Below are 25,901 nucleotides of genomic sequence, written 5' to 3'. Positions count from 1 at the left end.
CATAAATCATTTCCAATGCTTTAATCATACTTTGAAGTCTTGGCATTTACAGTTTAAATACATTTCATTATTAGTAACAAACACGTGTTGGAAATGGACAAATACATATTCATGTAGCATGGATTTCTTAAACAGGGAGACAGAAAGCCAGATAAAATACTAAAAGGAAACAGTGCAAAAGGGAAAAAAAGAGAAAGAAGTAGACTTATAACATACTGTGATTGAAAAAATTATCCTTCACTCAGTCCTCACATTCTTTTCAAGGAGTTGCAGAGGGTTTTCATGAAGGCCCAGCATGCTTAAACAAGTTTCACTGAGAAAGAATAAGTTGTAAAAGTCAAATCACCACTCATTTCTTCTGAGGCTGTCTTCAGCTGTGATCTGCAAAGTTTTAGTTTGTTTTCAGAGACAGACATAAGGTATTCTAAGACCAAACTTAAACATTCCTAATTTAAGCATGTAGGAACTACCTGTGCAAGAACAACTGGTAGTATCATTTCCTACAAGGTTGCTCCAAAAGTAATGCCTCATAAATTATTATATTGGCTTACAATGTCAGAGGCGGATGTTGGTGGTATGGCAGTAGAATCTGAACCTTCCCACCAGCACTCTGTTAAATTTTGCTGCCGTTTGACATATGGCAGCAGAGTTGGAAACAGTTGCATCCATTGACGTTCACTGATGCTTGCTGAATGTTGATGGAGTCCAGTGGATTTGAGCACAGTGAGGTGGTGGGTAGTATGTTTCAGCAGTGGTGTCAGCAACATGAAAGATAAATCATGTTCTGGACAGCCATGTAGATTTGTGAAAGCATGGTATGCAGGCTCTGTTTCATCGCTGGTAAAAATGTACAGCTAATGGTGGTGACTATGTTGAAAATAATGTTTTTTAGCTGAGAAACTGCTCTATCAAATAGCATTATTGTACTCTTTGTATCTATTGAATTTTCCATGGAATTAGGAAGCATTACGTTCAGAGTGTCTGATGCATAATCTTTATGTAGGTAACTTATGTGCATCCAGAAGAGGGCCACAAAAATGATCTGAGGGATGGAACACTTCCCCTATGAGAATAGGCTGAGAGAGCTGGGGCTTTTCAGCCTGGAGAAAAGAAAGCTCTGGGGGGAAGACCTGAGAGCTGCCTTTCAGTGTCTAAGGGGTCTATAAGAAGGAAGGGAATAGACTCTTTAGTGGGGTCTGTTGTGACGGGACAATGGGAGATGGTTTCAAACTAAACAAGGGGAGATTTAGATTGGACATAAGGAAGACATGTTTTAAATAATGGTTACAATATAACGAGGTATTGTAACACACTGCCCAGTGAGGTGGTAGAAGCCCTGTTCTCAGAGACAATTTAGAAATACTTCCATATGAGTATGAAACAGTGCATCTCTGAAATTACTGAATTGTGTAAATAATATATGCCTATTAATTAAAAACAGACAATTTGTATTATAACCTTTAACAGCACTCGGTTATAATTTCATTCTGTATTTATGAAATAACACTTTTAAATGACTTTAAAGCTGAAATACAATAACAAATAATGAAGAATTCTACAACATAAAAAACAAGATTTATGTCTGATGACAGCTTTCCATATTGAGAAGAGAAGCATTTATTTTAGAACTTAGATTGATTTCACTATCTTGAACTTCTGCTCAGCTTTGATGCTATTATATAGGTTTATTCTTGGAATTTCACTTTATCTGATGTATTTACTGTGTGGTACTTCTTTCAGACACAGCACAATGGCAAATACTGCTCTTTGGCTAGATCTCATCAGATATTGAAAAAATCCTACATACCATGAAGCTTGACAGTTCAAGAGCATTTGTATTCCTATGCTTCTTTTAGAAGCAAAATTAAAAAAATTTAGATTATTTATGAACACTAGATCATGTGAATAAAGAACAATCTGGCATTTGACATCTTGGCATAGCAGTAGAATTCCAAGCAAAGAGGCTCATAATGTCTCTTCAGCAGTACCTCATTTTACTGCATTAAATGATCAAGAAACTAGACAATAAAAAGACAATGAAAAGACAGTGAGTGTCCCTCTAAGTTGGATTGCTTTGGCTTAGTTAATTTGAATTAGGATGCTCTAACTCGTTACATGTGTTTTAACTATTCAGTGTCTATCTATATATTTCTAACATTCTCAGCACTGTTCTGAGAGAGATGCATTTAAGCATCTCTCATATTTTCCCAATACATGTATCCCTTCTCTTCTACAGAAACCTAATTATAAACAGTTCTTCACATTTGGTTCGTGTCTAAATCTTGGTGATTATTTCCATCTAGCATCTCCAATTAATTTACATAACTGTTCATGTTCTTGTCTGAATTCTCAATACAGTATTCTCTTCTGTGATGAGAAGTGCAGCTTTTCAAACAAAAACCACTGGTTTGATCATATAATTATAGATCCATTGAGTATCTCCACTGAGTCCCTCTCTTGAGTTTTATAATGACTTTCAAGATCCTTCATAGAGTATCTTGTACACTCTGTTGGCATGATCACTCCAACCTTTGATTGGCTAACAATTTTTAAACACACTACGCTGTTCTCAAAAATATCTAAAAATAAATAATTTTCTCTTTTTTTTTTTTTCTCTTTCTTTTTCTCTTTTGATGTGTGATGCCAAAACCCTCTCAAAATGGCTAAAGTATTTGGCTTTTTAGAAAGTTGCCTAGCATCCTGACAAAGATGCCACCAGTTCTGTACTCCCTCAATGATCAGTTGCTCAGGTACTGAATAAATTACTCTATAATTTTATCCTTACATTGGTGCTGTTTCCTATTCTAATAGTAGAGAAAGTAGAAAAAACATCTGCAATGATCTACAATAAGGTTTCGTAGATTATCAGTCTAGAGTAATATATGTAACATTAAAATACAGGTAAAATGGTAATGTAATTTACGTTGTGATTTTTTTTTCCTTAGATAATAGAAACCAAGTATTAGTGTCTGAAGACATGAAACATACATCCTGAAACATACATCCTTTGAGACAGTATTTTAATACATATTTTTTGTGGGTAGCATACTTTGAATTCTTGAAAATCATTTAAGAGCTTTTCAATATTATGTATTTAGAAATGGTAAAAGTTGCCAAAGGTAGCATGAGAATAAAGGAAATCCACATCCCCAGAAGTGTGTGCAAATTGTCTGTGACACAATCTCCCAAAACATTTTTTAAAAGAACTTCAAAAAATTTACATCTGTAAGATACTTATTTTAATTCTTTGCAGATCTCCAGAATAATATGAATCTTTTAAACAAGTGCACTGAATGTACAATATTAACTGGATCAGTAGAGTAAATAAAGAAAACATTATTGAAACAGAGGTATTTAAACAGAGAAACCTACAGTACCTCAGTAATATGTTTTACATACAAATTTTAAATACAATTGACAGGATGAAGAAAAACACTGAGGAGGAAAATATAGTCTTTTATTTACAGATAATGTTTCCTCAAGAACTTAGTTTAAAAATAAATACTCCATTCCATTACAATAACTTTTACAAAGTTAATCATGTGCACGTTTTGTTTTTGAGAAAATTAAACTTTCATTTACATAGCAAACACACACACACACACACACACACAATTACAAAGTGAAGAAGGAAAAAAATATCTTAATCTATTTAACTTATTCTTGGATATTCATGTTACATTTAGCTGAGAACTACTCAAAAGACTTCAATTCCTGAAAATAAAATACAAAACCATGCTACTATTCTGTTATTTTTGCAGTACATTTTGCGGGATGAAAAGTGCAAAGTTGAGCTCAATTCAAATGACAGCAAATATATTAATGCTGAGTGTGTATGTAACATACGGGCAAAACTATGATTTTATTAAAGCAAATCACATGCAGACACGAGAGACTAAACCCTGTGAAACTTGCTGGGTACACATGGAATATTAATAGCATTGCTAGAGAATTTGCCATTTTGCTATGTCTTCAAAAAGATGTTAAGGAGCCAAAGAAGCCTGTATTTTGATGTTTTTGAGTCAAATAGAGAGAAAAGAGGGAAGAGAACCAACAGCAATAATGTTCAACAGTGCAACTATTCAACTCAAATCGATTGGAAAGGAAAACAAAAAAAATCTCAAAATAACTAAATAGAAGTTGAAAATCATACTATAATCCTACTAAAAACACTTTCTAAATGCCAACTCTGATTCCTCCAAAAATAATCTTTCTCTGTTTTTTCTTCCTAAAACATTTGACCATGGCTAAGCTTCTAGCTTTGTACTTCAGAGAGTAATAGCTGAGTGGTAGTCTGTATGAAATGACAGGCTGTATTTTCAAAATCAAACCATGAAACTTTAAATAATCTTTTCAAAGAGATTGGAACATTTAGAAGCCTAAGACTCACTGAATGATTCCAATGTGTTGAAATTAGTTTTTAAAATAAATATGGCCTTTTTCTTTTGCCCTGTAAGATATTAAAATTTTACTCATTCTGCTCTCACCTATGGTTTGCTTGTAATTTTTTTGGACAGGACAGCTTTTGTTAGTAAGTCTGATATAGCTGAAATACACTGTCATCACAATAAGTATGCATTTTCAAAAAATACAAACTGCTGGTCATCAGCTGGACATTCACAGCTTTGCTGAGGACTTATCCAAGAAACAGCACATTTCCCAGTCTCTGTAAACAGTCCTTATCCAATTTCATCTTACATAGTCCATGAGCTTTATTTTCCTTTGCAAGAGATATCAGTCACACTTCAAAACAGGTGCAGTAGGATAAGAATGCATTTCATTTGACAAAATCTTTTATGAACTTGACATCTGAAAATCCTCTCCAATCTCTTCCTTTTTCAAGTTATATGCAAATGAAACTGTTGTTCAGGCTACCGTAGTACATAGACCTGTTGATCGTGCACCTTAATTATTTTACTTGACTAGTGCTCTGAGGAAAATATGATGGAAAATATTTATGAAACATAATGCCAGTCACTGTGATAGAATTCTCATGTCATATGTACTTCTGGTCTCAAATAGAGCAAAAGTGTTGATTACATAATTAAATGCACAAGTTCTGTCTCCTACTCAAAGAAGCAGGCTTTCTCAAAATAAAATAATAAGGAAATGTTTAAAAACATTGTGCTGATTATCTAACCCTTTGAAACTGAGTTGTTTAGGTGAATTACATTCAAATCATGCTCAGTAAAGCTGAATAAGCCTTTGCTGTGGTTTGGAAGATAAGTTGAGTTTTTCTTGGAGCTTTAATAGCTAGTTTTGTAAATGCACAACTTTAATAAAACAAGAGTGGGGAAAAGGGCAGGAATTCTTTAGGCCAGTCTGCTGAATTTGAACATTACAGGGAATCTTTAAGGAATGAAATTCAGGCATGAACCTTTTAATTTCTTCACAGTCTTTCTAAAACACACTAGACTGTAACACAAAATGAATAACTGGAATGAAAAGGAATCAGAAGTACTGTTTTTATGCAGAATGAAAAAAATAATAATACGCACTTCTATTCCTCCACCTTCCTGTCAGATTTGAAGGAAGTATAGAACAATGATTTTGCTCTATTTTGCTTTGTTATGAATTGGTGAATTTCGCCCTGAAGTCTAGAATAAACTCACATCACAAAAGCTTACTCTAGTAAAGTAAAAAACCAACCAAGTAACCAACAAACTATAAAAAAAACATGGCTTTTACCCCATGCTTAGTGATTAGCTGCTAATGGCAATACATTCCTTAAATTACAACATCCTAAGAAATAAGCAGTAGGTATCATACAATACATATGTTCACTTGATGACTAGATGTTTTAAGAAGCAGGAAATAACACTATATTCTTTTATCTCTATATGGTTATGAATTTCTATAACTTGTTAACTATGGATGGTTGCTCAGGATGACCATTTGCCCAACTACTATGGAATGTATTTATGGCATGCCGAATGAGAATAAAAAATTTGGACTACAAGCTTGATCTCTCCAGGTGAGAGCAAATATACCATTTGGATTTTTTAATGAGTAATTCACATGTCACCAATTAAAAAAAAAAAAAAAAAATTGCTTCAGATTCCAAAAAAGATTAAAGGAAGACCTGCAATCAGTGAACAGATGTCATAGCTCCTCTTCCTAAAAGCCAGTGGAGCTTAACAAGGATGCTGTATGCCAGAATCAACAAAAAATCTTAGACTATGCCAATACTCTTTACGACTTCGAGTTTATCAAGTATGTTAGAATTTAATGGGAACTACTGAAAACAAAAAAACAAAAACAAAAAAAACACCCCATCATCTTCAGGATTACATTTTGCCGCAGGGAACTTGTAATTGCATTGAAAAGAATAGCCATCAGTAATGATAGAATCTGGCACATCATTTGCCCTAAGCTACGACTACTGGTTTATGATTAGACAAGGCTGACAACTGAGGTGGTATGGGAGCCAAATTCTTCCTAGCCTTTGAAAAACATGAAGATTCCTGTTAGGGCAACACTGGCACCTGTTGGCACCTCTGTTAATGAATCTTTTTTAGTGGTCAGAGCACAATAAAAAAGTAAAAGTGATTCTGTTCATATTAAATTATATGAGCAATAAAAACAAAAATACAGGCACAGAAGAAAGAAATTTGTATATGAATGCAAAATTTCTAAAATGAAGAAAGATCAATTAAAGATTACATACTACTACCATACAAAGTTTCTGCAATTTTGAAAGAGTCTGATAGCTTCTACTTTAATTTTACAGCTATGATCCCTTTTCCCTCTGAAAATATATATCCCTCGGACTATATTTTCCAGTCTCCCAGTAGGCCCTAGTACAATCCTGATTCGAGGAATTGAACTGCAGAATAACTCCATAGCAACAATGGTTTTAAGAGTTGATGGCCAATGGCAAATAGCCTCTTTCTCCATCCTCCAAAAGCACAGAGAGCTCCAATACCTTTTGACAGCAGATCCTACCGCAGAAAAGAATCCATGTCTGACACTGTGACACCTCATGACAAGATTAAAGAAGAGATTTTGCTCAATTACATGATCCTATAATGTCCTCTATAGATATTTTTAACTGTAGGCCACAGGAATACTTATATACATAAAATTACTTGTGTATATAAAGCATTTATAGTAATAGATTCTATAAAGAGGCTTTGTAATTCTTCAATATTAGATTGCTGAAAATTAAATTGAGGTGATAAAATGTGAAATGAAATTAATCCAAAATACCCCATGAAAAAAAAAAAATCTCTGCCTTTAATTTGTTCTAAGCTGACAACTGTCAGATACAACACAAAAAGGCCAGTACGGTTCAACTCAATGGGAAAGCTTATGCTACCTGATAATCTCCTCCCAAGAAAGTGGTGCATTTTGGCTCAAAGATATCAGTTCCGTATTTTTACTTCACTGCTTTTCAAAACAAACACTTTTTCATACCCAGCACTTACATTTTACAAAGAGGCCCTAGTTGAAAAGCCTGAATTCAATGAGGTAGTGCTCAAAATAATTTACTGTCTGTTGAAGCTCATCAGTTTGCTGGAATTACTCTAGGGTATTGTACAAGCTTAGATGTGGGGAAAAAAAAAAATAAATTTCATTAACAGTTCTAGTAAGTTTTTTTTTTTTTTTGGAATATGAAATATTGAGAAAGAAAAGGAAGGAAGAAAGGAGGGGAAGTGGGAGAGAAGGAAGGAAGGAAGAAAAGTGGGAGAGAAGGAGGGGGAGAGGGAAGGAAGGAAGGAAGGCGGGAAGAATGAAAGGAAACTTCTTTCAGGCATTTTGACAGAAAAAAAAAAAAAAAACAACAACCCTAAGACCACAAAAGCAAGTATTGCATGATTGCATATTTTGAAATTTAAATCTCAGAAACAATTGTAAAATTGTTATAGTTCAAACCTTGTTGTGCAGTGGAAATGTTTGGTAGTGACATTAACATGACATATTTAATATCACCAAAAGGACAGACTTGTGTACATTTTGCATGATGTTTCTTGTACCTAAGTTAAATTCCCATCCATGTGCTCAAAAATGTTGATGTAAGCTGAGGAACTATGATTTCTGTGATTCTCGATTTCACATGTTGAAATCTAAAGTAATATTGCCCTCAGACTTAGCTTGAGGATCCTTAAAACAGTATTGAATTCTGCAGCATAGAAGTTTGCTACTTTGTAATTACCACAATATGCAACAGACATATTAATTAATCATTTTAAAAACAAATGTTTATAATTTGAGAATGATTTACTGCATTACGTTCTATGTCACACTATTTAAATTTAAAATCACAACAAGAAGTTATTCTAGCTTGGATAAAAACTTTTTTATTACAGATAAGAAAAAAATATATTTTATTGAGTCTTTTTACATACTTCTAGATTTTTCTGTCAATAGGGATTATCTGAGCTTGTAAGTCAGTGGGTATGGAGTACACTTACAACATCAGAACTGAGTCCAGTAAGTTGCATTGGACTAGACAAACTTTTCACAAAGATGTTCCATCCTAATTTGAAAGCATCAGGGAAGAATGGAGAAGCACTGAGAATGGAGAAACCACAATTACCTTTGCTACCTATTTTCAGTGGTTAACTAGCCTCATTAGGAATAGTTTGGAATTTACTTCTAATTTTAATTTCTCATCTGGTTTTAATTGTCAGAACTTTTTTTCTTGCTGGCTTTAGGAGCCACTTAGTTCCTAATATTTTCTCTTTTTGAAGCCATGTATTGACTACAGTCAAGTTATATCTTGGCATTCTATATTCTTTACGCTTACATGCATACACATAGGCTTTTCTTCATATGAAAAAATACCAAAGAGAACTTTCCAGGCTGCATCCACTATAAAAAATTAATAAACTTTAGTGGACTTTAAAAAGAATAAAAAATAAGTGAGATCCATATCAAAATTAAACAAGATCTAGACAAGGCCAAGAGTGAGCAAAACCTAGATAGATATACTTTTCTAACACTATAAGTTTAGCCTGCTACCTAAGCACAGATTAGGGAGATGGATTTTTCGAAAGCACGTTGATGCTGTAATGAGATGAACATTTTGAATTTGTTTGGGTGTTTCAGAAATTCTGCACCCATACAAGATTAAGGCATCCATTTTTAAGATAGCAACCTGAAGCAATGAAGAAATAGCATCACTAAATAACTAAATACAGAGTGTTCTGCGGTCTCATATCACTCAAGTAGGAAAGATAACAAAGAAATTGCTATACATTTACTAGAAATCAGGACAATGAGAATCTGTGCATCATATGGAAAGCAAAATATTCTGTACATGTTTCATGTAGAAAACAATTAGACTAGTCAGAGACACCCGGGCTGTAAATATCTGGTTGCAGGAATATCCTCAGCAATTCAGAAAGTTTGAAATCCCAGGTAAACTTTATCCTTCCTAGAACTGCTTAAGACTCTTAATTATTTTTCTCTCTGCTTTCTGAGTATTCCACTGTACTTTCATTTTCCATATGTACAGAAACTACAGTTTCTGTTTTGTTGAAAAAAATTATATTCAACCTACACACTTACAATCCTAAAATAAAGCAGATGGTAAAACACGTGAGTCATGGCAAAATACATGGGTAGTTTTCATAAATTAATATAAACACCATGAAAATGTAATTTTTACTGTCAAAATACCTCAAATGCTAAAAGGTCTTTCATTTTACTATCAGTAAGCGATAACATTGTAAATAAGTAAATGAGAGCATTTCACGGATTAGAGAGTTACTCATCTAAATTAAGTTTTTCCTAATCATCCAATTTATAAATCAGTAACACATACCATTTTTAAGTGCAATAAGCACCCACTGAGTAAAAAGGGTTTTAATACTGCTTTTCTTAATAGATTTTGAGAAACTTGGCAATAATAGGAGAGTAAAACACATATATTCTGCATAGCATATAAGTATTTTAAATGAAGTAGCTTAGAAAAATAGTAACTGTGTAGCTATGGTTGCTTGGCTTTATTTACTCCATTCTTTTACTTCCTTGACAGTAATGTAGTCATGTACCTTGTACGAGTCTTCTGTTCCCTTCCATCTCTTCACTTTCATTCTTTTTGCATTCTCTCCTCTTTTTCTTCCCCTCTAAACTAGAAAACTGAGGGTAAAATGAAGGACCAATCTAAATTTAAGTTTCAAACGTAATTTCTGGTGTCATTAGCTGACCTCAAGATGAGTCTTGTTGTTGGCTGTTTGTTACACCTGTAGTCCCTAGATATGTCATAAATTAACAGCTTACATAGATACATAATATCTATTAATATCTCTTCATTAATCCAATAGTTTAGTTGAGGTCATCACATATACTGTTTGTCATTGTCTGATGACACCTCTGTGCAACACTAGTGTCAGTGTGCTATTTCGGGTGTGAGTCTGATATTTAGCTAATTAATTCCATCCAAGAATGTCCAAGTCTTCAGTAAGAGAATTAATTAAATAGTCTAGATGTACTTTTTTCTACACCACTTAAAAACAGTAAAATCAATAGTACAATTAATAGATAATGAAGTTGTAATCTAAGTCTCCATTTTAAGAGTGAAGTTGGTGTAAAGGTGAATAAGGAAGAAACAATATATCTGTGCAGTATAAGTTCTGGAGATTTCTGAAAAATAGCCTATATTCTCACAATGTTGGCAAATTTATAATCTGAAAACAAAAAGAAGAATTATAAATCTAATCAAGGAACACTTTACATCAAAAAATTTAATTTTAATCCCTTTTTATATACATTTTTCAACACTGCAAACTGAAAAAGTCACTTTGAAAAGAAAATGAAATTTCACAGAGAGAAATTTTGAAACAGGATATTTCAAGAACTTAAAAACGTTTTCCACAGTATATTTTTAATAAGAATTTGCAACATCAGTCCTTATTTCACAAGCAGTACTACTCTTATTGATTGGTATTGGATAAAACGTGTCAATGAAAAAATCCCAATCAACCAAATGTCAATATACATTCTCTTCAGGACAGATAAAAAACAATATCAAAACTCAAGTTGTTTGCTTAAAAGATCATCAGAATTGCCTTGCTTGCTGTTCTTTGGTTTTTATAAGCGTTATTGCTTCTGTTAGCACTGATAATATTGGAAATAAATGTACTTCACCTACTTGGTGAAGTTGGATAAAATTTAAATCTTTGGAATGTATTTTTCTTCAATGGGAATAGCGGAGTTAAACTTAGTTTATTTTTGTTGGTGTGCTATTAACTGTTTCCATAAGAATTACGGTTACACACCTCAGGTATATTTGTAGCAGCTAGAAACTCCAAAACATGCAGAACAACCTTGCTTCCCTTATTTTTATCTATTCAGGACTGATAGAGTCATTTAAGAAACTTGCAGTATATGAAGTCTTCCAGCTACAGTCATGAACGGGAGGTAAACGCCACAACTGTTGTCTTCTTTGACAAGTGTTCATTTCTAGTGATGAATAATTTGTTTCATGGGTATACTTTCCACCTACTAAGTCAAAGGGCTAATGCCTTCCCCCCTTTTTTTTTTTTTTGGAATTTTTTTTTTCCTAATATCTCTTCCTAAACCACTTCAGTTATCATTATCATAAAAAAGACAGTTTACCTCTATGGTCAGAAGCAGAAGAACATTTTCTCCAGTTTGTTGCCTTGTTTTTACATTAAATTAACTCATCCTTCAGGATGATTCTTTTCCTTTTAAGAATCTTCAAGTAACTGTGGATACTTGGTAGATTTTTTTTGGGCTCTGCTACTTTACAAGCAATGATTACAATGCTGTAGGATGACAGCTCATATTTCTTCCTCAAGTTTTACTTATTAAATTTATGCACCCATGAAGATAGATATTTATATGCTGGATAAATTCTTCATAAAATTATAGCAGGACAAGACCGAGCATTTTAGAGTCACTTATTCATTGTTTAAAAGAAAACTTTCAATAGAATTGAAAGATGAATATTTAATGACAAATATGTAACTTCATGGAAACACACTGTTATATTTTAGTTCAATGAATAATGACGAGTAGACACATTATTTTATGGAACTGGTAGTTTCAACATACACTGAAATAAAAATATACTTTTTAATCTCTGTGGGTTTTTTTTGGAGTTCAGAATATTGGACAGGTTTAAAACAAACAAACAAAAAAATAGTGAATCAGTTATACCATCAATTATACAGATGAAGAATTTGAAGCTATTCCTTCCCATGTGCAAAATATTGCTTTCATTTCAATGTGTGGCATAAGTCGAGGTTTCTATAAAAATATTTATAGTAAAATACAGAGTAAATCTATAATTACATTTAATCAGTTTTAGAAAGATGTATCCAGTACTCAGACACTGTAATGTTACTTACAGTTAGTCTATTTTACCTCAGTTACTGCTGAAGTAACAAAAAATATGGTATAACAGTGCTTTGTGAGCCAAACAGCATATTTGCTCTAATCTATACAAATCCTTGTAAATAACCTACAAGTTGTTAGTCATTATCTAACCTTGTATCCAAATTTTTCATTTAAACTCTCATTTTACTGTATTACACATAGAGTCCTTTAAATAACCATAAAACAACCAGATTCCTTACAATGTAAGGAAGAACTACAGAAAATCATTCTGAATTCCCATGTAAAAAAAAATTCTTAGAATTCCTTCTACTTTATGTACAAACCCCTTTGAAGGAACTGAAAAACCTTTAGTGGATTGTCTTGGAAGAGATCAGCAAAGCAGAATTCAATAACAAACATAAGGTGCTCTCTAGGCCATAGGCATAACAAAGCGTCATGAAAGGTATTACGACACACTATCATTTTCACCTTTCTTCTTTCAGTTGGCATTCACATTGGCTTCTTTTTGACGTAGTCTCTCTTTCTGTTGTTAAAAATAAAAAGAACTTTATTATCATTCTTTCTTCTAATTTTCTGTCTGTTCTCAAGTTGCCGTAAGTATTTCGTCTACAATACTGAGAAGTACTAAATGAGTCAGCAGATTAGAGTTCTGCTTAATTAAAAAGAAACAATCAATCAAAAAACTCCTGGAGCACTCAAGGAAGGCTACAGTAAGTTCACTAGTTACTTCAGGGAAGCTGAGCTTGCTTTAGCTACACACTTGTCAAATACTGTGTGCCTTTAAAAAAAGCCAGATGAATGAGCAGCTCTGTGAAGATCAGTGCAGCAAGAGTAAACACGATACATTTCTCAGTTTAATCTAATACCTTCTTTTGTCCAGAATGGTTTCTGCTGACATAAATACTCTAATTTAGCATTAGGTAGATTATGTTGTCTAACGACCTCTTCCCAAGCAAGTTTAGTCGTTTCTATCTCTGCTGCCTATCCTGCAACTGATATGCTCTGTTGGGAATGGAAATAACTGACTTCCTTCATGTACACTTCCCTCCCTTATTCTCTTGCATCCCACAGTCTGAGAAATTCTTTGCCTTGCACAAAGATAAAAACCAGTTTTATTTACAGTGTAAATTATTACTCCTCTTTCTGTGTCGTATCAAAAAAAACTGGGAAACACTAATGACAAAATGAGGATTTGAACCCTTCTACCATTATTCAACAGAGTAAACAACATTTTGAAAGGTTTTAAAGAAAGAAGACACTCTCTCATTTTCAAAATGTGTACAGTAAGCAACAATGCACTAAATAGCGTGAAAGAAAATACAAGAGACTTAGCAGCAAGGGGGAAGAAACCAGAAAAGGTCTAATTATGTTTTGTTCTCTAGAATAGCAGAGCCATACTTAGACATAACTAAACTAAGCTTTAAGCTTCACTATTAGACTACTATAGGGCATAAGCTTTGCAATTTTTCTAGGGGAAGAATAATAACCTGCTACATCCAAACTGACTAACAACTCTGCATCACACTTCAACAAGAACAAAAATCCACCATCATCCTGAATGACAAGAACAGTGTCACAGAAACATTCTAAATGTCATGTTGAGAAAAAAATCATACCAGGCTAGCTGTAGGATTGATTTTCTTTGTTTCAACTTTCTTCTCTGCTGTTAACTTGCTTACTGATTGCTGAGCCACTTTAATTCTGAAAAAAAATATACACAAAAGGCATTGTTAGATTCAAAGAAATTCAAACTGTTCTAAGTCTGCTTAATATATATTTTATCTGTAAAAGAAATACCACCAACAACTTTTTTAGACACACTGACCAAACAGAATACTAATTAGTATTCAAAGGCACTTCATAAAGTACCAAAATAGAGCAGAATGCATTTTAACTGAAGAGAAAAGCAAAAGCAAAAGCACGGTCTGCCTGCATTGTACACTGAAAATCTCAGCAGGCAAACTATCTCTCCCTTCTTGTAGGATCAGGATTGTATGGAACCAAAACAGCTGCAGTAGGAAGGCAAAAAGATACTTACTAAAATATCCACAAGCTAGCTGGCTAGATCTTTTATATATAGAATACAATATTTCAGCAAGACATTTGCTAGGTTATCCTCTTAATTTCCTCTGAAGATCTTGAAATGAAAGCATCTGCCAGTTTTTATCTTAATGTTTTCCTTGTTGCTTTACATGGAATTGACAGGCCAATCTCACTGACGTGGTGATAGAGAGACACAAATTAGAAGAGGTTCTTGTGTACAGATAGTTAAGGCAGCCTCGTGCATAACTACACACCGGTCTACTAAAAGCACTATTGAGATAAGGGGGGAGAACACAGATCTGATTCCACTGTTTCTATTCTTGCCTTTTGATCTTATTGTACTGCAGATCCTAAATCCTGTGTTTCTGTGAGGATTTATTGAGAAGAACACAATCAGAAGTTTTATCAAGAGGGAAAGGAGAAAGGGACTTGACTCTCCTCTTTCAGACAGAGGAAAAGGCAGGGGAAATTATGTGCTAAATAGTGATAAAAAGGAAAGAAAATTCTTGGCATGCTGGAGACAGGATCTGGCCAGCTATCTGCCTTTAAAATGCTGATGCTACAGACTCCTACTTTACAACTCAATATGCAGAGGGAAAAAAATTGCAAGTGAGTTTTTACAAGCAAAAACTCAGCAACCCAGTTTTCACTACTGCACATAAGATCAGTATTTTACTATAAACAACACATTTCTTGGCAATCTGGAACTGAAAAATTGTATTTTCTTCTCTTATTTATTTTTTTCACTAGTAGAAATAATTGTTATGGCCAGTCAAAAAGTATTAAGAATACCACGTCCAGTTCAAACCACTTTCGACACGCTCAATTTTTGAGGAATTTTGGAAGAAAAGCAGAAAGGAAAGTGGATTATAGCTGCAATTACTGGTGTGTATTTCCTTCTTGTAACATTATCAGCATACCCAATTCTGGACATCTTTTTAAAAATACAGAACACATTCATAAATTCCTCATTGTGTTTATCAACATTCAGTATTGGAAAATGACATTCCTTGTTGTAATTCCTAGCTGCATGTACTACCTCAAATACACCAAGATGATATTACTATTCTATATATTTTAAAACTTATCTTTCTAAAACTAATTAAGTCTTTCTAAAACTTAATTAGTTTTCTCTGTGTCAAGCCAGCAACTAAGCTGTAACGTACTACTCCATTCTTTTACAGTTTTTTGTTAATCAGTACATTTTGCTTCTTTTTCATAGATGACAGCAGCCACTGAACAGCATGCTATTCCTCACAGCTGTGAGAATTTCTAAACTTTTACCTATTTCAATCATGTTTTCTTTCCTATCACATTCTCTTTGATCCTAGGACAGTTTTCTGAACTGCTCTTAAATGTTTTGAGTCCACATTTTCAGCTGAAAGGTGAATTCTAGGGATTATACACGCCTTGTCTTGAAAAGAAAATTATACTTGTTGCTGATTTAGGTGTAGCTCTGTGTGTTTTATTCTATATTTGCACTATATTCAAGAAATCTGGATTTTTTTACATTATTTTTTGAATAGTTTGGAATAGAGAATAAAAATAAACCAGCTCACTAAAATTATCTGAATCATTTGATATTTGGTTCAGAGAGACATTATGTTTAACACTTTGTTCTCTTAGGGAAAATCACTTTGTTAACATATGACTGATAAGATTAGGAAAGAGGAGAGTCAAGTCCCTTTCTCCTTTCCCTCTTGATAAAACTTCTGATTGTGTTCTTCTCAATAAATCCTCACAGAAAGTTAAGTTAGCTCAGTAATTACATCACTGAAGCATCCACACTGTAAACTTGCCTAATAAATAATTCTTTTCTTTATTAAACATGGTTAGGGTGCTAGAACTGGCTACTGTACATGGAAGCACTATTGTTGAAACGAGAAAAACAAAATAGGATGAAAACCACCTAAATTTAAAATCATAAATTTGCCTGGCGGCAGTAGATTAATTTGTGTATTCCTTTCCATTATTTCAGGCTCACTGGCCTGCAGTTCCCTGGATCTTCATTTCTCCCTTTCTTGAAAATGAGAGTGATGTTTCCCTTTTTCCAGTCACTAGGGACTTCGCTTAACTAAAAAGCCATGACTTCTAAAAGCTTGGAGACTGCACAATTCAAGGGGCAGAGCAGTCTAAGAACGACTAATTATAAACTTGGAAAAATATTTTTTTCAGAGGAAACAGCAATGGCTTGTCTTTACAGAAAAGAGCTAAAGACTTACTTCAGACAGGGTCACCTCGGGGAAGGCCTGCTTTTCTTTTTCCTGCATGTTTTATAATCTCAGCAGAGGAGGCAATAGATATTCCTAACACGTTGTGTTTTGGGCAGCGTTAATCAGTGAATGTCACAACTCAGGTCTCTTACCATTCCAAGACATTAAACACTAATAGTTCTGGTGTGCCAGTGTGTTTCAGAGGAGAAAACAGAAGATTTAAGGAATGCGAGTCAATTAAGCTTTGAAATCTGATCAAGCACAACATGGCTACGTTCAGAAGAAACATTATTCTCATTCAATGGTGAGCAAAAGAGGTCAATATATCCTAATGAATAAAGAAGATGTGGTGTCAACTGCAATGCTGAGCAGTATAGCACAATATCACACAATATGGAAAACAAAACTGAATGAAGTGAACAAAGAAATGTATTTTTAATTGGGAGACTCATGACTCCCATATTATATTTGAGTCTTTACTATAATCAGAGGGAATATAATTTGCTTTTTTCCTGCCTCAATGTGACAGGTGTTGGCTTTCCCTGTAAACTAGATCCAAGTCATGCTTCTTAAATTGGACCATATTAGTGAAAAATAAAAGCATCATTTTTATTTTTAATTTATAACTCCAACACAGAAATTAAACTAAAATATATGCTTGTATTTAATGAAGTTTTCATTGTAAGCCAGGGACTCAGCAGATAAACTCTTGTCACGTTCACTGATGCTTCCCACCCAGCCAAACAGGTGTGAGCTGGTTCATTCTGCACTTGAAATCCTACAGTTAGGATACAAAAACTCCTGTGTGAGCAAGCCAATTGCTACTCATGATTGTTCAGGTCTTACTGGTGTGTGAAGACAGACATTTGGTAAAGTCCTTGTTTAGACAATAGCCTTATAACAGACCTTGAAGTTTGAAGCATTTCTATCACTGTATTGTACACTAGAGTTGGCTAGTCAAGCCTCCTGTCAAGCCTTCTAAAAAGAACTTGATCATTATTTATCAAATCTTTAAATTGTATATAGAATAAATATTCATTTACATACATTTTTCTATGTTTGTACTGATGTAGTTATCAGTGGAATTTCTCTCCAAATCTCAAATACTAATACACTTAGTTTGCTTTTACTTTTTTTTCTGGATTTACTGATTATCTGTTTGAAGGTGATGAATTTTACCACTGCAGTCACAAGAAAAAAAATAACTATGCCTTTATCAAAGACGGTACTTAAGAAAAGAACAGTAAGTCCCAAAAAAGCTACACCAACCCAGACTAAAAATATGCTTCAGTCCATCTGAGCTGGGTGCCACCAGATATTAAGGAACATCTAAGGACAGCCAAAACATTCAGTACCAATCCCCACAATGCTTTCCCAGCAGGAAACTCTCTATGAACAGTTCTTCATATTCCAGTATGGATTTGTACCATCATCATTCAGAAGCAGTGCAAGCTTTTGGCACCTGGGACATCTGGTGGGAAGGTGTTCAACCAATTAAGTTGATAATGGCTACTGTAAGCAATCATTGTATTTGGCTTGCGCCAGCCACTTGCTAATTTCACTTGATATTGTATTAGATGAGGTGTGTAATAACTATTTCCCATTCAGCCTTCATGCTTTTAAGTTCTCTATTTTATCTTTTTCATTAGGTTCTGAGCAGCATAGCATATATATCACATGCTACATATGATACAATGAAAGAAATTCACACTTAAAGTCAAGCTATAAAATAAATCTGGTCTTTGAAAACTGTTATAATGTCTTGAACTAGAGATTATTTTTCCTCATTGCTCACTGTAATATTGAAAACAAAAATATAATCCACTGCTTCCTCTGAGACAAGTGCTCCTGCCGAATTTCAGTTGTTAGGCACAAGTGAGCCTCACAGATCAGCTTAATTGATGGTTAGACCAATAATGTGCACCAAAAATAAAAGAAGTAGAAAGCTATAGCCAACTCCAACTTACTATAGTAAACAAAAATTTATTGGGCACCTTCACTGCCCTTTTTATTGTTCAGGAAACTACCACCATTAGCTACTCACACTCTTACATTCAGAGCTTCGGCTTTTTAAGCCTGTCATTCATTGCTTTTGTGCATCCCAAAAAATAATGCTCTTTTCACAAGATAAAGGTGATACCATCAATGTGTTTTGTGCTAGTGATAACATTTAAGAACAAAAAAGGCATTAAAAAAGGGACCTTCTAAAAGCAGGAAGCACCCTATTTTTAAGATGAGAGATGTATTTCTGTTTATCAAATGACTGTGTGTTCTCTAGACATTGAGACAAACTCTGGTCCTTTTTTGTTTTCTGATTCTGTTACTTAGCTGTGCAATTTGTTCGTGTATTCTATCTAAAAGAAATGTCTTAATCTAGTGTGGTAACTGTTGCTACAATCTCACCTTTGCTGTGGAAGCAGTGAGAAAAATTAACAGCAATAATTCCATTCCTATTTGGTTGCTTCATATTATGTGCATAAGCACATAATAATCCTCATCACACTTATTTTGCAAAACATATGATTACATTTCTTCATTTTATCTCTATAGTCATTTATTTGTTGTTTCTATCTAGGTTTGTTATCTATTTGTAATTCTGTCTTTTTTTTTTTTTTTTTTTTTTTTTTAAATGGTGTTCAAATTTTGTCCAGAAAAGAGAAAACAATTCAACAATATTTTGCAGGCAGCTGATTTATTTTCATGGTGAGTTAAGTGCCAGGCAGCTCTGTTAAAGTGTTTCCTTTACTTCATGAAAAAGCATTAATCTAATTAGATTTCTACAGTCGTGTTACATTTAGGAGCCAAGTAGATGTTAGACATAACAGGCTTCTGCAGCTGAGGCTGTCATTTTGTTACAAGGGATATCCTTTCTCCCAGAAATTCAGAGATTTTATAGTTTCCCTTTTGCAACACAAACTAGCTCGTTTTGAGTATAAAAATTTAATTTTCCACTTTAAATCTTTTGACCCAGTTCACTACTATTAATTTTAAGCTAATACATTTTTAAGAATATATTTGGCATGGTATATTACTGATAATTCTGCATATTATAATTAAGTTTAGAATTTTCTGAGCCATACTTCATGAATGAGAAATTATAATCCAATATTGACATTACCCTATAAATGTAAACAATTAAATCCATATTGAGGTATCTACATGACTAGATTAATTCAGATACATTTTATACTTCTGCAGCTCCTCCTGAAATTTGAAGAGTAAGGTAACAGTAAAAGCGTTTACATAAGAATATCAGTGTCTTAGTTTCAGAACCTAACAATGAAAATACTGACTTATGATACCAATTTTTCCTCTTTAAATTTTTTTTAGAACAATAGAATTCATTGTTGATGAACGTAATCTTTTTAATTACGATCTCTAGAAATGCAAAACAAATAGTGCATCAAATTAATTAATCAGTTATGGAAGACAGCTGTCCATTCCTGTCATACTGAGGTTTTTAGTTACCAATGTGCAGAATGAGTTTTCTTTCAAAATTTCTTGGGCATCAGTTCATCAACTATTAGTCTCACACTTTCTAAAACAAAACCTTAAAAGGTCGTGAATTCACAGGACATTTTCAGATGAGTAAAATAGTTTTCCCATCATTTAAATTTACTGATTTCATGAGGTTCTTCTTTTCAGTAGCACATTACAAAACAATTTAGGATGACGAAAACAGCTCTTCTGTCATTCTAATTTACCTATTACACAAAGATCCTCATTTCAGCACCTCATAGTCTTGATGAATCACCTAGATTTTTAATGTAAACAACAATGAATTGTTCTTTTGAGATTAATGAAACTTTAAATAAATCGAACTCTGAAAAAGTCTATATAATCCAGAAATTAGCACTTTGAAGAAATATTCTAACAAGTGGCATTGCTTTACATTCATGAATAGGAATAGAAATATGTATTAAAGGAACTGATGAAATATTTGCGATGTATTTTTACTATTGCATTTTATTTACATTATTATTAAACAATGAGTAATTCTCATCTCATTCCAGCAGGAAAACACAGAATACAGCAGCTTACTCACAGAGATCTCTTGAACGTTGTTTTAAGAAACTTTGAGTTTTGGTGTTTTTTTTTTTTTTTTTTTTTTTTTTTTTTTTAAGATTTCTAATGTGTAATGTAAACATTTAATTAATCAACATCTTAAATCAATTGCTCTGAAGGGATCACTGTATCCCATCAGGAAAGCACTAACTACATACAAAGGAATAGATGTATGCTTTGGATGATTTTTTCTCTGAACTTAAGTATATCCATGATACGATCCCTAGATGATTAGAGCAATGTTCTTAGTGCCTAATAATTTTACATGTTTTTTATTTTGGAAAACTATTTGAATATTGACTTAGGGAAAAAGAAATAAAAGATTCTGACAATGTTCATAGTGCTTCTAAAATCAATTTACCTTTTATACAGATTACACAAACACCTACAACTTTCAAGAGTTTAAAACCTGTAAAACAATGTACATAAGGTTGACAGTCAGGAATTTATATTTTCACCATTTTTTTCTTTAAAAACATCTACATTTACAGGATTCAAAGATCCTCACTGATTTAAAGCAAAAAAGGCAAATGTAAGTGCTAAGATCTTTTAGGAAATCTTTTCTTTACATCTGTGTCACTTCAGAATACACACCTGGGTTTGTATTTCATGCTTAAAGTGATTAGTCCAAAGCATGATCACAATACCACCTTTTGGTCTTTTGAAATGATATGATTAACATGGCATTCACTCATTCATATTATAGATATCTTATCTTTGCAAAAGATTTTTAGCTTCTTTAAGAAAAGTGTGCAAATAATTGAAGGATTTATATTTTATTTTTTTACTCTAACTAATAAAATAAGTTACTGCGGTGAGATCTAGCGGTAAGTAGTTTGAAGTCCTCAGCAGGACACCAAGAGTCAGAAGTGGTGCTGTAAATTCAGTGTTGGGCTTCAACACAGTGCTAAGTGTGGCCTGAATCTCTGGGGCTTCCCTTTGATGCAAGTGCAGTATATTAACTGGAAAAGCATTCACTTTTATTTGTCTGTACTGTCTGCGACAGCAATATCGCCTCATTTAGGCTAGTTCAACATGAAAATGCACAGAGAAGCAATCTGTTACAAATTAGCACAGCTCCCCTTTCATTTTACTAGCTAGTAATTGGAAGGGGTTACAAAAGTGTAATTTATCAGATTATATGTGTTTATCTTTTTGTGGGGACAGCATGCCTTTGGTGAATTTTCCTACGCACCCTGAGGGAATAATCTTTCCTTGATGTCCATTAGATCTGAAAGAAAACAATGACGCCTGTGAAATATAGGAGTATAATTTGTTAGGTTTGAGAAGGAACAGTTTCCCAGACATCTAAAATGGTATTAATGACTTTATTAGAACCTTACCGCTCCTTGGAAATGCTTTTGCTCTCTCGTTTCCAAATGGTCTTGAAGTCACTACAGAATTCGTACCACACGGTGAAAACATAGTTTGGTGTGATCTCCTTCTCACCAGGCTTTGGCTTTATCCCAAAGTATCCCACTGTTTCTTCAAAGCTAGGAGGGGGGGAAAAAGAAACTGTCAACAGTAAGCCTACAGGGGAAACAGTTTGTCTGCAGGCTGATTCCTGATTTGGTAGTCAAGGCTGGTAGTTACCATAACTTCCCTTTAGCCTTGGAAATCATAGCAGCAATTCATGCTGGATGTAACTATCCTTCCAACACTTACCTCGCTCTCAGGAGGTCAGCTTATAGATGCATGAACCATAGAGATATGTCACACAGTCAAATCACAGGCTGAATTTCTTGTATTACAGGAAATGCTATATTCTACCTAAGTCTTTAATTTTATTCACAATGTGTCACTGAGACCTTATTTTGCCATTTCTCTTGATAGAAAGACTATAGAAGAGTCATGTGCCAAGTGAGGAAAAAACCACCAGCACTGATTAAAAATAACTTTCAAATAGCTAGAGATTTTACAGAATATAGATTGTCTCCTTCCCAGTATGTCAATAAGCAGATAAGAGCAATGAATTTTATGAAAAAAAAAAAATTATCAATATATAAATACTTTTATTTTATAATGCAGCTACAGAATTGTTATGCAGCTGAATATTTTCATTTTCATATTTTTATTACGGAAGATACTTCTGTCAATATTTTAACCGATTGTGCTTATTTAACCTTTATGACATTGCTTTGTGCAGATAAAATGGAACAATTCACATTACTAGTAACAGTACATGGAGATTGACCTAAATGAATCAAAGTAGTATGTTCACTTTTGTTTAATCACCTCTCTGCAAAGCAGAGGTCACAGTCCAGTAAGATTTAGTGGTTGTTATTAAAAGTAATATGTATTTTTCACAGTCTAAAGAAAGATCAGTGGTAATATGTACTTTACATTACTTTTCTGAACCCAGAAAGACTCCACCTTACTTGGACATCCAGGTTAATCTTTCTTCACAGTCAGAAAAAGAGAGAGAAAACTCCCAAATATCTCCCAAGACAATCCGTGTCTCAGGTGAACTGTTTCCATTTGCTGCAGAAGGTGGCAGAAAATTGGCTGAACAGTTGACTAATAGCTGGCTGACCTGCTTAATTTCTATCTACTGACAAACTTTCCTTCCGTGGCACAGTTTTTTCATGTCCCATCTGCTCTGCAGCCTTTCTGGAGCAGAGTAGGCTCTCCAGGGTACAAAGGTACATCTAATTTGCAGTTGACATAAGGAATTAGTTGTCTGATACTGAATTTAGGTTTCTCAATTGCTAACTAAACATTCAGCATTTTAAGTTACTGCTGAAAAGATCTGTTACTCCTAAAAGCCAGGAAGCAGCCCAGGAAGCTAGAGCAAGCTGAATGACAACAAACAGTGCTACCTGGGGAAGATCAGAAGATGAAACGTGAAAAGAAGCAAAGAACTAAGTGTCAGGATGAAGGCAGAGGAGGGGAGGGATAGAGGAATTCAAGATTCAGGACAGCTCTATCAGCTGCATCAGTTGGAATGGAGGATTCAACTAGGAAGTTAGCAGGGCTGCTGTTACATGAAGCAGAGCTGCAAAGAGCTTCTGGTCCTACTGCTCCCTGCTCAGCTACCCTGGTCAATTTGTACAGCCAAACAGCTGAGAAATATTTGGCCAACTGATTGTAATACAAATGAAGTTAAAAATCAATGCATTGTGTATCTATTACTCTATATATCTCATACTCTTTTCATAGATGGTCTTCAAAAAATACATGAAAAGTGTTTTGCAAGCTTTTCTTTAAATTTTACATTCTTATGAATGGAGCAAAACAATCTTGAGTAAGTATGAGGTTAAAAGTAGACACTTCAATCTAATGAAAATATAACCTGCTACACAATATTTAATAGAAATAACAGTTTCTTATCTATCCATCTATCAATTTATCTTCTTTCTATGTTGCCTCTTTTGGCCTAAGCAAGGTATAGATGTTCAGATCAGAAAGCCGTTTGGATTTCACTGGTTTCTTAGTATATCACATTCAGTAGCTTAAGGTGATGAACAAGTTTCGTGACAGTGAAACATATTTTTACTACATTAAGTAGTTAATCATTACTATAATATTCTTTAAAACAAGGATTCAATTCAATGTTGACAGTAATTAAAACCTCAAACACAGGAGACTGGCTAAAAATCTAACAACTTTTTCCATGGAAGACTACATAAGAAATTTTCAGAAAGCACTACTTCTTTGAAGTACAGATGCTTTTTCCTATTTTAATATAATTCCTCGATCAATAGCATCTTTAAGCAAAAGCAAACAGTTAGAAAAAAAAAAAAAACATGCAAAAAAACCTTACCATTTTTGTGCATTTTCCAAACTGCTCTCTTCTTTTTTATGTTCTTCCTTAGCTGTCAGTGAGAAACATTTCAAACATATAAATTACTGCCTTAATGTTTTAAAGATTCCACAGATTCAGCATTCCTTCCATTTGAAATTGGATAGGTTGTATGCTAGATATAATAGAAGTGATAAACATTTACTAATTTTCATTATTTGTTAATTTTTTATATCTAAATCTATACTCTTAATATAATAAGAAAGTGTACTGGATTTGAAAAGTAATTTAAAATCTGATACCATAATACATAGAAGTATATATTAATCAAAATAAAAGAAAATAATTAAACATGACATTCAGATTTTAAAAAAGAGAGCACTAAGTTGTGCATATTCCTTTATTGTTGCAGAACTTACAATTTTAAACCAATTTCTGCAGTGGAAATAATTGGAATTTGCTGAACAGGTAACAAACACAGTTAACACCAACTGTTCCATATAGCTATCACTTTTTGTTCAGGAAACTGGAAAGTGAAAACACATGTGCTAAGTTTTAAATGTACAAGATTTTTTGAAAAAGCAGCCAAGAGTCTGAAATTTGGTCACTGAATCTGAACCCCTCTGTTACAGAGTACTCATACAAACTACTTACAGGGATTAGATTTTTCAAAGGATGGGCATTCGCTGCTTTTCAATCTTTTCCTCAAGCAAAAGCCCTAGTTCTGTTTGAAAAATGCTGATAAATTCTTCTTAATTCCATATACAGTATAGCCAACTTAGTATAGCTGCAGCAGAATATTACATATGTAAAAAAAAACATTACTGAAGGGGAAGACTTACTTCTATTCCACAACATAATAATAAATTCTGTAAGTGCAAATGTTAATATAAACAGAAATCAGACACTGTAATGATACAAAGATAAAGAACTGCTCTCTCTTTAGGAGTGCATAGGTTGCCCAGCGAGATGGTGGAAGTTTTGTCCTTTGGAGATATTCAAGGTCAGGCTGGACAGGGCTCTGAGCAGCCTTATCTAGCTGTAGGTGTCCCTGATCATTGCAGGGCAGCTGGAGTAGATGACCTTTAAGGGTTCCTTCCAACTAAAATGATTCTAAAATTCTAGGCCATTATATTCTCCACCTCAAATCTTACTTGTAAGACAGCTACTACTGAAAGATAGAATGGCTCTAATTTACTGTGTTTGTTTCAGGCTAAAGTTCATCTAATATACTTAGTCTGCTATTTCCATGACTCTCACATTTTTTATCATTAAAATTGGGAAAGATAAGCAGGAATTTTGATAGTTTATACAGAATTAACTACACATAGGAAAATCAAAACAGTTAAAAGCTAAACTGTGTATAAAATTGAATAGTGTATGATAATATTTATAGTTCAGTGTAAGAACTGAGCTACTGGTTTTTCATCTCTTAAGAACACATTAAGGAAAGATGCAAGTAAAAAAATTAGAGAAAGCGACTTCTAGGAAAGAACACATAAAGTTTACATTATTATGACAGTGTGTTT

The 25,901-nt window shown here is 33.6% G+C and overlaps 1 protein-coding gene across 1 annotated transcript in view; it reads right to left on the bottom strand.

Annotated features, from left to right (window-relative positions):
* Nucleotides 1-8,284: 8,284 nt before the first annotated feature.
* The window catches only part of FMN1 (formin 1), a 118,537-nt gene continuing 100,920 nt past the window's right edge, over nucleotides 8,285-25,901 (bottom strand). Inside the window, exons 14-17 of the mRNA XM_085225053.1 lie at nucleotides 24,394-24,445; nucleotides 21,974-22,123; nucleotides 13,926-14,010; nucleotides 8,285-12,832 (exon numbers count right to left, since the gene is read on the bottom strand). Of these exons, the coding sequence (XP_085081179.1) occupies nucleotides 12,788-12,832; nucleotides 13,926-14,010; nucleotides 21,974-22,123; nucleotides 24,394-24,445 (332 nt within the window). The 3' untranslated portion in view covers nucleotides 8,285-12,787. The remainder of the gene's footprint in view (nucleotides 12,833-13,925; nucleotides 14,011-21,973; nucleotides 22,124-24,393; nucleotides 24,446-25,901) is intronic.

Source organism: Meleagris gallopavo, chromosome 5 (assembly GCF_905368555.1).
Source record: "Meleagris gallopavo chromosome 5, MGAL_WU_HG_1.1, whole genome shotgun sequence".
Taxonomy (NCBI): Eukaryota; Metazoa; Chordata; class Aves; order Galliformes; family Phasianidae; genus Meleagris; species Meleagris gallopavo.
The sequence above is the reverse complement of the archived record's forward strand: the minus strand, read 5'-3'. Positions and strand labels throughout refer to the sequence as shown.